At 46.3% G+C, this 15,468-nt stretch overlaps 1 protein-coding gene across 6 annotated transcripts in view; it reads left to right on the forward strand.

Moving 5' to 3' along the window:
* Nucleotides 1–15,468, forward strand: part of CBX1 (chromobox 1) — a 175,259-nt gene that overhangs the window by 28,600 nt on the left and 131,191 nt on the right. For all 6 annotated transcript variants that reach the window (XM_069634622.1, XM_069634625.1, XM_069634624.1 and 3 more), the window contains exon 2: nucleotides 10,874–11,045. In XM_069634622.1, coding sequence (XP_069490723.1) covers nucleotides 10,894–11,045 — 152 coding nt within the window. In that variant the 5' untranslated portion in view covers nucleotides 10,874–10,893. The remainder of the gene's footprint in view (nucleotides 1–10,873; nucleotides 11,046–15,468) is intronic.

Consider the following 15,468-nt stretch of genomic DNA (forward strand, 5'->3'; position numbering starts at 1 on the left):
ATGGTAGGAGTGATCACGACCTGCATAACCTAGATGGCAAGTGTCCCGTCTCTCCCTGGAGAGGAGTAAGAATGACTGGAATCTAGCATGGGGCCCACGGGGAAGATGGTGTAGGGGCGTCCAGACCGGGTCTGTGAACCAGTACAAAAAGGAAATGGGTGTATATGGATACACACTGCCACATGGCAGAGGAAGGTTCACTGCGCAGTATGCCCCCGGGTCTCCACATCGCGTTTCATAGAACCGAAAAACCATGGCTTGGGAATATGTACAAATCATTGGAGGAGTGGCAGTCCGGGAACCCACATGCCAAAAGGTGTCGTGATTCGAGGCGGCTTAACTGAGGCAATGAGAAGCAGGCCCCTGATTCAAAGTTGGGCGGTAGAGGAATGGGGGTGGGAAGGGGGGTCAGCAAGGGGATGGGGGACAGGGGAGTGTAAGATGTGGTGAGCGCATGTGGCCATTCGGCACACGCACGTATGAAGGAAAGGAGATGGAATGTAAGAGTACAGTAACGATGGCAATGAGTATGTGGGTGTGGGGTGGGGGGCAGAACCAACCATAGTCAATAAATGGGACTTGAGTGTGGTCAGAACCAGTATAGGGTTATTTGTGTTGTGCATATAGTGCGATATCGGGGGTGGGGTGACAGTACATCTACCATTTGCTGGGCAACCCGCTTGTTTGGGACTGCATAACATTAAAATTCAACTTGGTGAGAGGTCCCTGGAAATTACTGGGGCATGGATAAATGTTCCCAGGAATGAGACATTGCCATTTTTGTGAGGAGGCATTACTGGAGTCCATTTTGACTCGGTGTACTGTGAGAAACCGGAGCGCGTCCTTGCATCTATTCCCCTTGGATCCCCTTCTCAGGTGGCTTGGGACAGGCCATGACTTTTGGATCCTGACCCTGGGGGTGGAGAAGCGAGGGAGGATCACCTGGGGGGAGGGTCCTTGGGGATTGGGGAGAGGGCATCCTTTGGGGAGACCCTGTACTCCCACTTCCCATTCAATGATGAACCCGTAATCCCAGGGATGTTTATGGGCTATTGTTACCTCTTTCCCTCTCGCCAGGGTATTAGCAGACGATACCAATCTAGAAGCTAGAGAAAGAGGGCAAAAAGGAGGAAGGTTCATAGCAAGACATGGTACCCTCCTTTCCCTTATGAAGACCAGTCCAACCCTCCCAGCGTTTATGGGCTATTGTGTAGCGGGTTGATCTTCCAATGCACCTTATAGGGAGACGGGTGTAGGTGGGCACACAATATACAGCTTAACTCTTCAGTATAACTTGACTCGCCTCTTGCTTGTCTCCAAACCATGCTCGCTTGTGGTCAAGATCACCCTGGTGTACTTCGATAGGAAGAAGGTAAGGGTAGGGAAGATCAAGAGGTTAGGGCAGGTAGGTTCCCCAAATACCTCTAAGGAGAACGCAAGGTTAGAGTAAATGGAGCACAAAAGGGGAGGCAGACAAAAGCAATGATGTTGTATGGTTCTTTCTAGTCGTTTAAAGCTTTCCCATATACTGTTCAAGTACACCAGCAGGGTTTAGTGAGGGTATTTTTTTAAAAAATTTTATTTTTACAAAAGCAGCAGTGCACAAGAGGCTATATACAACTTTTAAGCAGCTGCGTTACTAATGGAACTCACAAAAAATATGAGCCCTTTTAGAAATGTATACAAAGTCTATACAGCGCAATGTATTCTATTTAAAAATACCTTACTTCCAAGACAACCTGGCCAAGGCTGTCTCAAGGTGCTTGCTGCTCTTTCTCTTCCTTCTTCCTGCGCTGTTTGGTGGTGGCTCTTCTGGCAGTGTGCGGCAGGCAGCAGCAACAGTGTGTTTTTATGTGGCTGGGCTGCGTATGTCGGGTGCAGCCCTAGCACTCAGAGGCAGCATGGGAAGCCCCCCACAGCACTTCTCAACCTGGGCCACGTCTGCAAGGTGTGGCCCAGGTGGGCCACCTGATAGGGGGTGCCCCCTTCACTTATATATCAAGCCCCAGAAGGGCTAAATGCATATTGGCCACTCCCCTGCCATGGGGAGCTCCAGTCATTAACTGTGCCCGGGAATGAGACCACCTCAGGGGCAGCAACAGTGATTGGGGCGCTCCACTGCCTATTGGGGAGTGCTTACAGGGCCCGGACACTGGTGGTTACAGGCACTAAGCAGAGCACCCTCAACCCTCATGCAGGGTTTTTCCGTTGACCCACCTGCTCTGCTCTTGCCGGCAGTAAAGGGACTCTTGCGTGCACACGCATGAGGGTCCCTTACCTATTTTTAAAAATGTTTTTACTTACTGGTCCCCAACTCTTTCTTTGTTCATTTTCAGGATCCCCGGCACCGCTTGCATTGGGCACCCTTTTTTAAAAAAAAAATTACTCTTTCCCTTTAACATTTCGTGATCCCCAGTGCGGGTTCACGTGTCGGGGATCCTATCCCCCAACAGCGGTTACAATTATAAAACATCCCCCCCCCCCCATTTGCCATCATTAAACCCACTTTGGTACTGGGACGAGGAAGAGGCAACTAAGGGTGGTGAACACTAGTAAGTCATTTCACCACTGTAGTACTGGGGCAAGGAAGAGACCTGCAGAGTATTGTAAAGGTCAGGCATGTCCGTTTAACTTTGGTCTGGCAATTGGATTAAAGTACAACCACCTGTGGTCACTTAGGAAGCCCAACGGATATAAAAAGGCAGGCTGTTCACAAGAGAGGGGGCCTACAGTAGGCTAGAGCGTGGAGCTGGAAGCTGGTGAACCAGAGGGGCAGGAGCAGGAGACGCAGTGCAGGTAGCCGTGTCAGGCAAGGATCAGAGATACTGAGGCAGGCCCCGTGTGGGGCGCATGCAGGATTTGCTGGGTGCCGAAGCACTCCTGTCGTCGCTGACCTGACGAGCGAGCAGTACTCTCCCTGACCACGCGAGAAAAGAGACGTGACCGTGGAGGCTGGAAAAGCACAGCGAGGAAATGAACAGAGCCGACGGGAGCTGCCGCCTGAAGCCGGTAAGTGCGGGTGGGAAACACTCATACCAGGGCGCTCAGGAAAAACTGCAATAAGCCTTTCTTCAATGTCCAACATTTTGGAAACTGTCATAAACACTTTTGAATGTTGAGGCAAGTGCTTATAATCTTGGACTGAATTGAAAGTGGCTTCAAGTGTTAAAACCAATATGTTTTGAATACCGAGCCAACTGAAAGCATTATTGAATACCGTATAGAATTAAAGCTACATGAAAGTAGGATTTCATAATCATTTTTGAATGCCGCACTGAGGCAAAGCAAATAATGAGCATGTTTTGAAGTGAAATAAAAGCAACGTTGTGCAGGTGGCAAATACCACAGAGTGAAATGATTGTAATAGAAGTGTTGGCAAAGCAAGTAAAATCCCAAGAAGGGTGTGAGAAGAGGAGCAAGTATTTATGAAAGCCAAGTGTTCAAGCAAGTAGGGTAAGGGGAAACCTGTATTATCAGGAGTCCAGAGAGCATCAAAAGTATAACAAAGTGAATGGTGATCAAGCTAGCCATGATAAAGTGTTGGAAAAAAATAATCCTGATACAAGAAACGCTTTTCACGGTCCAGGGAAAGCAGTGGATAATTGTTGCTAAAGAAGATGGAAAAGGGGTATTGGTAGTGTGACCTGTGATGGGTGGACTGTGTGGTCTGTCCACTGCACCTAAACCAGATAAACCCTGCCTGGGAGCAGTATTAAAGAACAACAGCCAAGAAGGGGGTATATGTTGCGTGACTTGTAATGGGTGTACCATGGAGCAAGTCAATGGAAATTATATATGAAAATACTTGTGTTGTAACAGACGTGTGCTGGTGAACCAGGGAAAGCTACCCGTGGTAAAAGGGTTGGGGAAAACCCCAAACCTGTGAGAACTGTTTTTGTTTTGAACCTTCTGTCTTCAACTTGGGGGCGGGAACCCCAAGGGTTTTGTGGAACTGCTTTAAACTTGGCAATGGAACCGGAAAAGTAAGCCATGAGCTGGAAGAAGCTCAAAACTTTGTCTGGAACACCATTTCTTTTATTGCTGACATCTCTGCACATTGTTTAGCTTTACTTATGAGAGCAAGTATAGGTTTTGACACAGACAGACTTCTAAGTTGAACTCTTTGACTCCGAATTTCCTTAGTTTTGTTCAGTTACGGAAATCCCACTTTAGTGTAGGGCAAGTTAGGCCTTCATCCATCCTGACATTTAAGTTCAATAAAACAAGTTTGTTTGAACTTTGAATCTGTTGTCTGTCTTGCTTCATGATGCCTTCACATACCTCCCTACTAAAGCTAAATACATCTGCCTTGAGATCAGCCGGTATGGAGGGGACTATCACGGCTGATGCCCTTTGGATCACCTTTGAGTGGCAACCAGGAAACCTGCATCATCTTCCGCATGAAACTCTAGAAAAGGATTGCCACTGTTATTGAATTCATTGAATGACCATGCCGGATCTCGCGATGTTCATGAAGGGCATGCCTACCCCGTTCAGTAATATTGTGTTTTATTTGATTTTATGGTGGTGAAGTATTAGAAAATGACCATTGTAACTATATAATACCATAAATAAACATTATATATATTAGTGCAAACCTAGCTCTTGGGCAATGCAGTGCGATATGGGAGTGAAGAAGTGTGGGGGAGAAAAGAAGTGAAAGGTGAAGCTCAGAACCAGCCTATGGGAGGAGGTTGAGATTGGGAGTGCCCCGGGGCAGCTTAGGGTAAATGGGTAAGAGGGGGCCCCAACATGTCATACCCTAACCGGGGGAAATGTATTACGGTAGTTGGCGCTGTACTATTCTCTAGTGTAGGGGTGGGAGTGGGGGCATTGTCAAGGTGCGAGCTACTATCCAGCCATAAAAAGTAATTTACCACCTCAATTCTGCACAATCGCACAGCTACTATTTCTTACTAGCCAATGGCTTCTGGCGAGTACACTTCTTGATCCCTGTTCTAGTGGGTGATTGTTACCATGGTCCCACAAATAGACATTTTTCAGATTGGTGCTGTGGAAGGTGTGCAATGTTCGTTGGAGAATTGTCAAAGCGGAGAGAGGCCTGCAAGCTGACAAATATGTAAATGGGTGCCGTCCTTTGCCATCTCTCTTTACAGAATGATCGGGCTGGACACCCTTCAACCAGTATTAAATAAGAAAGCCAGGGCTGTTACGTTGTGGGTCGACCAGTTCTGCGTGTGCTTCTTTGCACCACCAAAGGTGATGGGAGCAGGCGGGGTTCCTGCTGCAGTGTGAAGCTGGGCATTAGAAGGCTGGGCGTGATGGTAGGTGGTCTGGAGATCTTTCTAATGCTCCTGGTGGGAAAGGGTTCTAGTGAATACACTGTATATATTGACATATGCACACACCTCACAGTGAGTCTCCCTACACAGGACCCTAAGAATCAGTTTTAACACAGAAGCACCCCCTGCGGTGCTTGCATGATGCTTTAAGGCAGTGGTATTCAAACATTGTTGGCTGCGTCCCTGAACCACTTTTGAGTAAAAATACTGTTGCTGAGCCCTCCCAGAGTACATATCCGCTTATATTTTCTATTAAAAGCAGTACCTGTACTCCCTTTGGGGGCTGGGCTCCATGCCCTGGCCAATTCCCCCCCATCCCAAGGGGGCCAGCCCTACAGCTTGACGACCACTGCTTTAATGTTTAATTTTGAATGATTATAGTTGCTAGCTTGCAACTCCAACACCATGAGTACGTGTAAATGGCAGACCATTCTTACCTCAGCAGCTCCCCCTGGAAGGTGTGACTGCCGGAGGATGGAGATTCCATCACAGCGGTGGCTCTTCAGTCTGAGGACACCACCAAACCTCCCTGGCACTTGGATTGTGTAACAAATGCCTAATACTCCCCCTCCCAAGGAGGCCTTGGTAGTTCTGCCTTACAAGCTTGTTGCCAAGCGCAGTGTGGCCCTGTGTACGTGGTGGTGGAGCAGGGGCTTCCATCACTCTGCACTTGGATGATCAAGGTCAATAGCAGATTCAATTTACTGACCACTGATATGCAACCACAGACAGCCGTAAGTATCCAGGAAATATAACCAGGGGTGACCCACAAGTTGTGGTCTTCCCAGATGTTCAGCCTGCTTGCTAAGATCGATCAGCCTCAGCTGTGCCTGTACGTCCACACTTAGAACTTCCTTAAGTAACGAAGGCTGAATTGAGTGAGCAGCATTAGATGCCACTTTTAGAGAAGGTGGCCACGACCCTGCGAGACATGAGTCTGGCTTCACTACATATTTGTCTCTTCAGCAGCAAGGAATGATGAGCACTACTGCAAAAGAAGTAGCCAGACACAATCTCAGCCCATCTCCTTACCGGCCTCTCTTCAATGAGCTAAATCGGAACACGCCATGCACCAACTGTGCATATGGGGATGAAGTACATGGCAGTAGGCAGCTCCCTAGGTGGAAGCCATTTGCTTTCTCTCCATCATGAAATCTTCACTCGCCAGCGACGAGTGGACATGTTGCTCCCGACTATGGTATTTACATGTGCAAGTAAACCCATTGGCAAAGACTGGGCCATATGTTAATACTGGTAGTGCTGTGGCACTGTCTGTAATGCGAAAGTCCGGCCTTGCCCCATCATTCCAACCTCTCAAAGATGGCACCCAGTTGGGAAATGTCTTATTTTCTCCAGAAACCAGCAAGCCTGTACTTGAGCAACGTTGTGGTCTAGCGACCTAGTTGGTGCTGCTGATCTCATGTTGCATTGGCTTCTAAATGGGAATCCCTGCCCACCCCATTGTGAAATCTGGGGCAGATCTGGTTACCTCTTGGCGTTAGTTCCTCTACAGGCCAGAGCTGGGAGCCTGTTGACACTGATCTCAGGTGGTATTTGCATCTAATAATGGGCAAAACTCTGTTTCCTCCACATTTCTTTCTTGGCGGCTCTTGTCGCCTTAAAGCCTCCGAGATGTATTTGTCATGCACTTTTGTTTGTGTGGACATAAAGGCATGCTTCTTGTCCATTTACTTCCAGGTCAGTTTGCTCGTTGCGTTCCATCCTTTGAGACCGATGTATTTGCTGCTGAAGGAGCACTACTATCCGAAAGCCATTGGATATCGTCATCTTTCCAGAACTGGGTCTGATGACTTCACAAATGTCTGGACAATTTGGTATCCACAGCGTTCTGAGTTCCTATCAGGAGTGTTTCTGAATTAAGCTTCACGGGGACCTCTGCAGCATATATTCCGTGGCAGCACCGAGGTTGTCAGCTTTGTGTAATCATGGTTGCTGCTGTCACCAAATATTGGTTTCTTAACTTAATAAATAGTACTGTTATCTATCCCGTGGGGGTGTGTGTGTTCTTTCTTTTTGAGTGGTGCCCACTAATCTCTCATCTCCCAGCATCGTAGCTCCTCTATCCTCCAGCGGTCAGAGCCTTTAGAAACAGATTAAACCCCAATATGGGAGTGTTGAATATAAATGCATTTAGAGCTGCCTCATTGTGTGTATGTATCCCTTGAGGTGCATTTATATTAAGCTGCCTAGTTTTGAAGGCTGGCGGCCTAACAAACCTGCTCCGATTGTAGCCCTTGTTAGTGGCCAGAAATTGGTGAGATGTGCGCTGGATGCCAGTAGTGTGCTATTAAATGAAAGTGAACCTGTAAATTGTACTTGTGTTTGTTTTTATCAGTTATAAAAAGAGGTACTTCTTACTGGCAATATTAAAGGTTGGGGAAAAGCTGCTAATAAGAATATGGGGAAATGTAACGTCTAAAACACATCTAGAACTGTTAATGAAAAATGTATATGCGCGTTGTATGATCCCTCACTATTGATTGTGTGTTGGGTAGAGTTTGTGGGAAATGTCCAAAACATTTGGAGTGCTGAAGTGTGCAGATTGCTGCTCTAGAGACCCATTCTCTCCTCCACCAGGCCCCGTCACTCCTACCAAACTCACTCTGGGCCTCTAGTATGTGCTATCTCTGAGCCGCAAAACCTCCTAAGTCACCTACTCTTAACTCCCACTGCCCAGACTCTTGGTGGTGGCAATCACTGAAATACTGCCGCTCTGTCTGCCTGCTAAGCAGAATTGGCTACCTTATCCCACTCCCCTCAATAAACTGAAAAGGGTAGTTTGACTTCACATCTTCCTTCCTCCAAACAAACATATTTACCGACCTAACTCGCTTTTCTTCTGATCCAATGCCCACCTAGCACCCTTAATTTATTATTCACTCTTTGATATGCTACTTGAGTCTCTCCCAAAATATGGCCACCCCACCCCAACCTGATTAATGTGTCAAAGAATGACCAACTTGAACTGGTCTCTAACTTCTGGTCAGTTTACACATTCGCACTACACACATTTGTGCTAACTTGCTTGACCTCTTCCTTTCCACCACTTAACTTTTCTCCCTATGTTGATGCTTCCAACCTCTGCTCACTCACTTGTCCACTTCCCTTTCTCTGTTCCCCCTCCTCTCCTGACCCCCCCCCCCCCACTCCACGGTTCTTTATCTTGCCGTTACTGAATTCAGTGCTGCACTGGCTACCCGCTTTTACTTTCACTATCCGGTACGCTCCTGATCCCCACCCTCCCCAAACCCTGCGTCTCCCCAACCATCCATGTGTCTACACCTATGCCACTGGTGTAAAGCTCGCTCTCCTGCTTTCCTCAATACATACAAGTTCTCCCTCCTTGCCCTTACCGCTGCTCTCGAAACTCTATGCTAAATCCTATACTACTACAGGCATCTTTAGGCCTCGCTGTGCAACCCTTCCAAAAAAACTCTGCTGCATATCCTCCTGCCTCACAGCTGATGACTTGACACACCCTTCTTGAAGGTTAACAGAATACAGGAGACACTGTCCCGCCTCCTGATCTGCTCTGCCTTTCCCGTTCTCTCCTCCTCCCTCCACCCACACCCCCTCTTCTTCACTTAAATCTCCCACTTTCCTTGACAAGTTGAAATCTTGACCCATACTCTGTTCTAACCCGTCCAACGCTTCCATTAATCGCTTTGCACCGAGATCGATTAAATAACTTTCTCACATCAGCCGGCATCTTCCCAGGTCTGTAAGATGGTAGCATTTACATTCTTAACTAAATCAAGAAACTGGCACACTCTGACCCTCCACCAATGCAGCAAATGCTCCACTGGAGCTGCTCTCAGCCATCTCCTCAACTTTCACACCACTACTCAACACTCCAACCTCTCGTCCATCCTCCTCCTCCTACTGCCTGTCTGCCACCTTTGACACTCTGGAACATTCCTATTGCCTTCAAACGCTCTCCTATGTGGGCTTCAAGGGCACTGAACTTAACTTAGTGGCCTCCTCTCTAGGCCCCGCCTTTCCCATCTCCTGCACTTCTAGCGCCACCTCCCCCTCCTCCCTTCCTGTTGGTGTCTGACATGTTTCAGGCCCAGGCTTGCTCCGCCTCACTCTTTGCACCTCCTCCCTGGGTAAAATCATAATTTCATGCCACCTCTTTGCCAATGAAGGCCGGATTATCATCTCCTTTCTAACTGCCATCCATCTTCCTATATGGAAGACCCTTTTCTCCAGGTCATCAAGGCCAGCTGAATTCTCCCATCCCTGGTCTCCTTTCCTACTGATCTGATCTCTCCCCATTACCAAAGGCTCACAAACCTGGGGTCCTCTTTGACGGCACACTCATTCACTTTATTGCTGTAACTCTGGCAAGGATTAGGGTAAATAACAGGAACTTCTGCCTACCCCTCGAACATCCACACCTTCAAAGATCCACTTTCTACCGTTGTCCTTCACAAACTTGACCACTGCTGTGACCTGCTCTATTGCCTCCCTCCATAGTCTTTTGTTCTCCTAAAGAAAGTAATGTTTACCACGCGCAGAACTTCAAATCTACCTAGATCTGCTGCCTCGAGTACTGACACTATGCCAGATGGCTTTCAATGCAAAGTAACTCCACTTCATGTTTCTACTCCTAGTCTTTCAATAGATTCTTGCTCTTTCCCATTGCTTTCTGCATCTGTCTACTGTCCTTCTCATTCTCTATGCACTTTTATTCTTAATGGCTCATATGTCTCCTGTGCTTCTTGTACCACCACCTGCTCTTTCTTGACTGCCCTCCCTCGGCCATTAAAGTAATCAAGTCTATTGAACTATTCAAGAAAAGGCTCAAGCCCTGCTTGATGGCCTTTAAAGGGGCATCTTTACCCCACCGATTTATTCTGCCAACTACCATACCTGACCCTACCTAGATGCAAACCAAATGCAGGCATGTCTGTGAGTTCTACCCATGCACGTATTAGCTCAATGATATACATAATGTTTGTGTGTTGCTTGGTTGTCACACTTCCATTTTCTGTGCACCATTGCATTTTTCCATGACCACCTGGCTCACTCTCTCTAGTCACTGTATAGGTTTAAAGGCACCTTAGCTAGTATCTTCCTCTGCTACATGTACTGTTGTCATATGTATGGCTATCTAAAAGTGTGTACTAACCTATAAAATAAACAAAGGACCACTGACGGAAAATACTGTAAATCGACCCAGTATCATCCAGCTTGAACAGAGGTTGCCTTTGCACATCTAAAGAAGGTCGTTTGTGTTCTAGCATGACCCTTTTTCTCCTATGGTTGCCTCCAGTGTCTTGTGGAATTTGAGTAATGACTTTTGGCCCTCGCTTCTGACATTTGCCCCTGGTCTCTTGGATGGTCTGCTGGCAGTATTAGGTTTTTCTTTTGGCCACCATTTCTCTTGTCAACTTTCTGTTTGTGGATGGTGTTGTGTAACGTCGCTTATTCCCTCAGTTCCTTCCTTTAGTGTGGGTGACATGATGGGATCTTTTGTGGGAATTAGGTGGGGCAAACCAGAGCCGTGACCTTGTACTGTTCTTTCTCTTCTCTCTATACTGCAGTGTCGCTTTTGACCGCTACCATGGCCACCGCCGTGGGAAAGAAACAAAACAAGAAGAAAGTGCAGGAGTTGCTGGAGGAGGAAGAGGAGGAGTATGTGGTGGAGAAGGTCCTCGACCGGCGAGTGGTGAAGGGCAAAGTAGAGTATCTTCTGAAATGGAAGGGGTTCTCGGAGTGAGTTTGAGCCCCATTTTTCTTTTTTTTTCCGTTTCTTGTATTTGGTTAACTTAACCTTTTACAACCATACAATCAATCAACATTTCCATGTATTACCGTAAAAGAATATAATTAAGTCAAAAGAAAATGAAAAAGAAAGAGGAAAATAAAAGGGAAGAGAAAAAGAAAACCTGAAAAAAGAAGGAAAAAATAACAATTCATAAAATCAAACCTAATCAGAAAAAAATAAAACCTATATAGTTAAGGAAAAATAACACATTACATCAATCCTATCCCTGAAGCATTTCCTTAATCTACCAACCAACCTTCCTATTTACATTTAACTGCATAAACCATAAATACTTTTCCTCTTCCCCTTATACAAAAACTCTCTACTGAATAAAACCAAATGTAAAATCTCCAGATCCTCTTCTCAATTACAACACAATCTCCCATTTTTCTAGCATTTGGATCACAGCTTTTGTCATGCGCTGCGAGTAACCCTCAATCGGTCTTTCCCAGAATATTTCTTGCATGTAATGAGTTGTTTCAAAAACAAATTTGCTAAAGAAAAGCAATCTAGCGTTCCTTGTGCCTTCACAGGACATTAGAAGGTGTTTAATAGACTGGGCTTCCAGATTTTTGCAGCTCTGACATAGTTTTCTGGCAGTTTCCCCCAGCCCTCTCTTCGCCAGAACTTGGCCTGTATGAATAACATTCAACCTGAGTCTTAGGAATTTGTTACGGATTCTCCAATCAGGAAACTTTATTAGATATTTACTCAGAAAACCTAGTTTCCTGTCTATTGTCTGAAACGCATTCGAATTGGACCCCAAACGTACTCCTTCTATTGTTCGGCTCCAATCCATTTCATCCCATCTCCTTTTCGCCTTCACTGGATTCTCCAAAATAATTTTTCTCTCTATATCAGCAGTATATAGAAGTTTTTCCACCTGAAGACTCAAATCTGATTTTTTTTTTTTTCCATCTCCATGTGCACCGCTATATCTGCATATAGAGAGTTATCCTGTGCTGTGCTTATCCGTTGGAACAGTGATATTAATTTCCAACCTGCCTGAGCTTCCAAAGATCTTAACCCCAGTTCATACCTGATGTTGCCTATCGATGGCTCATTGGTAGGCCCAGTGCATGTTTCCATAGGAGACCCTCCCATTTTTGCCAAGTAGTGTTCTATAGCAGTGGTTTCGCTTCCAATCCATACAGCAGAACTGGGATTACTTTTGATTGGTAAAATGTTTGTACCGGGATGATTGAAAATCTGCCATATAAGTATTTTCTTCATTTGTGCAGATAGAGATTTTATTTTCCAAACGATATCCTGCTCTACTTTACACAATGCCGGGAGAGCATAGATTTTATAACCAAGATAAGTCGGCTCTTCCACCATTGTTATCGTCTCGCCACCCATAGACCATTGTTGATATGCAACTTTTTTATTTTTGTGTCTGAAAACCATAATTTTCGATTTTGTTGGGTTTAACGCTAAGCCATTTTCAGTTGCATAACAATGCAGGCCATTCAGGAGACGTTGTAGTCCGATTGCTGTTTTGTCCAAGACCACAACATCGTCTGCTGTTTTGTGCAAGACCACAACGTCGTCTGCGTAGGCAAGCCATTGTAGTTTTATCCCATTCAACATTGGACTTGCCAACGCAGACAGAGCTAGATAGTCACCCATGCCTGCTATATCTTATTATATAAATTGAACAGTGGTGCCCCTAGACGCCCTTGTTGAACTCCCCAATTTACTGTGACCGGATCGGACAGATGGCCTTCCTCGTCCAGACGCACTCTAATGGAGTTCTCTTTGCGAAATTCTATGAGCATCCCTAGGATTCCTTCCGGGATCCCCTTTGCCCTCAACCTCTGCCAAAGCCTTCCCCTGTCCATCAACCTGATCGAAGGCCTTGGAGAAATCGACCCAGGCCCCGAACAATTGCTGCCCTCCACTTTTACTAGTGTATTCACTTAGCAAATTCAGTACCAAGCCATTTACCGCAGTGGACAACCCCATCCTTAAGCCAGTTTGACACCTAGATAAAAACTTCACTTTTCTTTCCCTGTTCTCCACCTCTCCTAGCAGCAACTTGATAAAAATGTTACTGTCAATGTGTAGGTGGGCGATAGGGCGGTAGTTTACTGCCTCCGTCTTATCTCTCCCCCTTAAACAAAGGAATTCTAGTGGCCGATCTCCAAGAGGGTGGTAGTTCTCTTTTTTTCCAGGATTTCCTTGAAGAGCCAATTTAGCAATTTCGCCCAAAGGGCTGGCTTGCTCTTCAACACCTGCTAAATCAGACCATACGGGCCCGCTGCCTTTGAGGTTGAGCTCTTCATAATTAGATCTTTAATATCTGACTCGTCAAAGGCTAGGCTCCTGCTTTATTATATTGAAATGTAGTTTTTTTCTGGCTTCCCAAAGACCGACCCTAGATGACTAATCCAGTCTCCTTCTGATACTATATTACAGTGATGGTTTCCTGATTTCCCCTCCAGCTGGTGAAGGACTGTCCAGAACTCTCTGGAATCTTTTTTTCCCAATTAGCTCTAACATGCGTTCCCCATCCTGTTGCAGCCTTTCAATTTTCTTAGACACTGACCATGCTTTATAGTTCTTAATCAAACACCTTTCCTCTTCTTTCAATACCTCTTTATTACCATTGCTTTTTAAAATTCCTATTTAGTTATTTTTTCCTTATCATAGTTTCTTCGTCAAATGCATGTCGGTGAGTATGTTTGGGACCACCTCCCTTCCGACTCAGCAGACTTATGGACCAGACACATTTTATGAACCCTTCCGGGTGGCAATTATAGTTGTACTTCGTATGATAGATCTGCTAAGCCCTCATTGAGTTTTTTCCCATCAAATTTATATTTAGGTAAACGTACTTGCCCTTTCTACAATCAATTGCCTGAATGTCTCTCTCCTTGTTAGGCAGAAACCTCTGCAGTTCCCTCTGGGACCACTGCAAAAAATTTAAGACTACAGGTGTTTGGCAGTAAACCCACTTGGTAGCCGTCTGTACCACACAGATTCACTTGGTAGCTGTGGCTGAGCAGTCAGACTTCCATCAAGAAGAGTTAGGCAGTATACAGAGTATTCACAATAGGTCAAGAGAACACAGTAGAACAAGTAAACACTGACCAGGGCTTGGTGTAAAAGAGATATAATTATTTATTTAAAACCACATCAAGAAAAAACACACAGGCACTAATAGTAAGCAATTCAAAAACACGGTCACTAAAAGATATACACTCCCTTAAAAGAATATTAGACAAGTCTTAAGTAAAGCCCCACTTATTTTCAGACAGCGGTGAGCGCTTAACGTAGATGGCACTCTAATAATTCACTTTAAAAGGGAGAGAAAAGCAGAGAACAGGTTGAAACAGATCCCAACACTTTTACCAGAACATAACAAGAGGGTAAGGTAAAGTGAAACCGTGAAGTTAGAGTTCAAGAGGCCGGATCCGCTTTAAGAGGATCAAACGAAATGTGTCCAAGGTCACACGGTTGCAGTGCACAAAAGTTGTGTAAAGGTTCAAAAAGGAGTTGGACCAAATAAAGGGACCAGTTAGAGGGTCAAGGCGGCCAGCCCAGTCCAGAAGGTTAAGGGGTTATTATTACCTTATAGCAATCTTTAGAAAGGGAGGTCTGGCGGACACGGTACCTTAAAGTGGTGAGAACGCTCCAGCGGGGGCAGTTGTTCCTGGCAGCGGGTGCAAGTCGGTGCTTCGTCCGGGGGAAGAGAGGATCTCGTTGTGGAGGTAGACAGGAGTCCGTTGCACTGCCAGGGAAGAAACCAGCCTCAGAGTTTCTCAGGTACAAGGAGCGGTCCGGTGATTCACGGTTCAGTGGTGAGTGGCTATCCGGCTGCCGGGGTGCTTGGCACGGGCAGTTCGACCACAAACCGGGCTGGGGTGCGAAGAAAGAAAGGAAAACTGGTTGTGCCCACTAGTCAGGGGAAGAAGCCTCTCCAGCCAGGAGATCTTCTCTGTCGTCCGGAAGTGGTGAGTTGGTTCTGCAGGGCTCCACTGGTGGTGTTGTCGTGGTAGGTTGGCTCAGCTTCTCCCTCGTCGGATTCTCGGGTCCTGTGGCGACTTCTGAAGTTCCAGTCCCCAAAGCCCTGCTTTTATGCAGAAAACCCCCATTCACTCAGCCTAGCTGTCACTCAAACATGCTAAGTGGTGAGCCGGCCGGCTCACCACTTGGCCCAATCACACAAGAGTGCGACCTGAGTTACCAAGGTAACTCGATCCAGGGTGCCTAAACCCCCTCCCACACCCCCTGTGGTACCCAGACAGAGTGGCGCCACTTTTGGAGGCTTCTGTGGAGAAGCCCGCCAAAAAGTGGAACAAAGGGCTCAACTTGGGTTGGAGTCACAGAAGAGAACACAAGTGCCATTTTAGAATCGAGTCTTGGCAA

Source organism: Ambystoma mexicanum, chromosome 13 (genome assembly GCF_040938575.1).
Source record: "Ambystoma mexicanum isolate Mex_15411 chromosome 13, UKY_AmexF1_1, whole genome shotgun sequence".
Taxonomy (NCBI): domain Eukaryota; kingdom Metazoa; phylum Chordata; class Amphibia; order Caudata; family Ambystomatidae; genus Ambystoma; species Ambystoma mexicanum.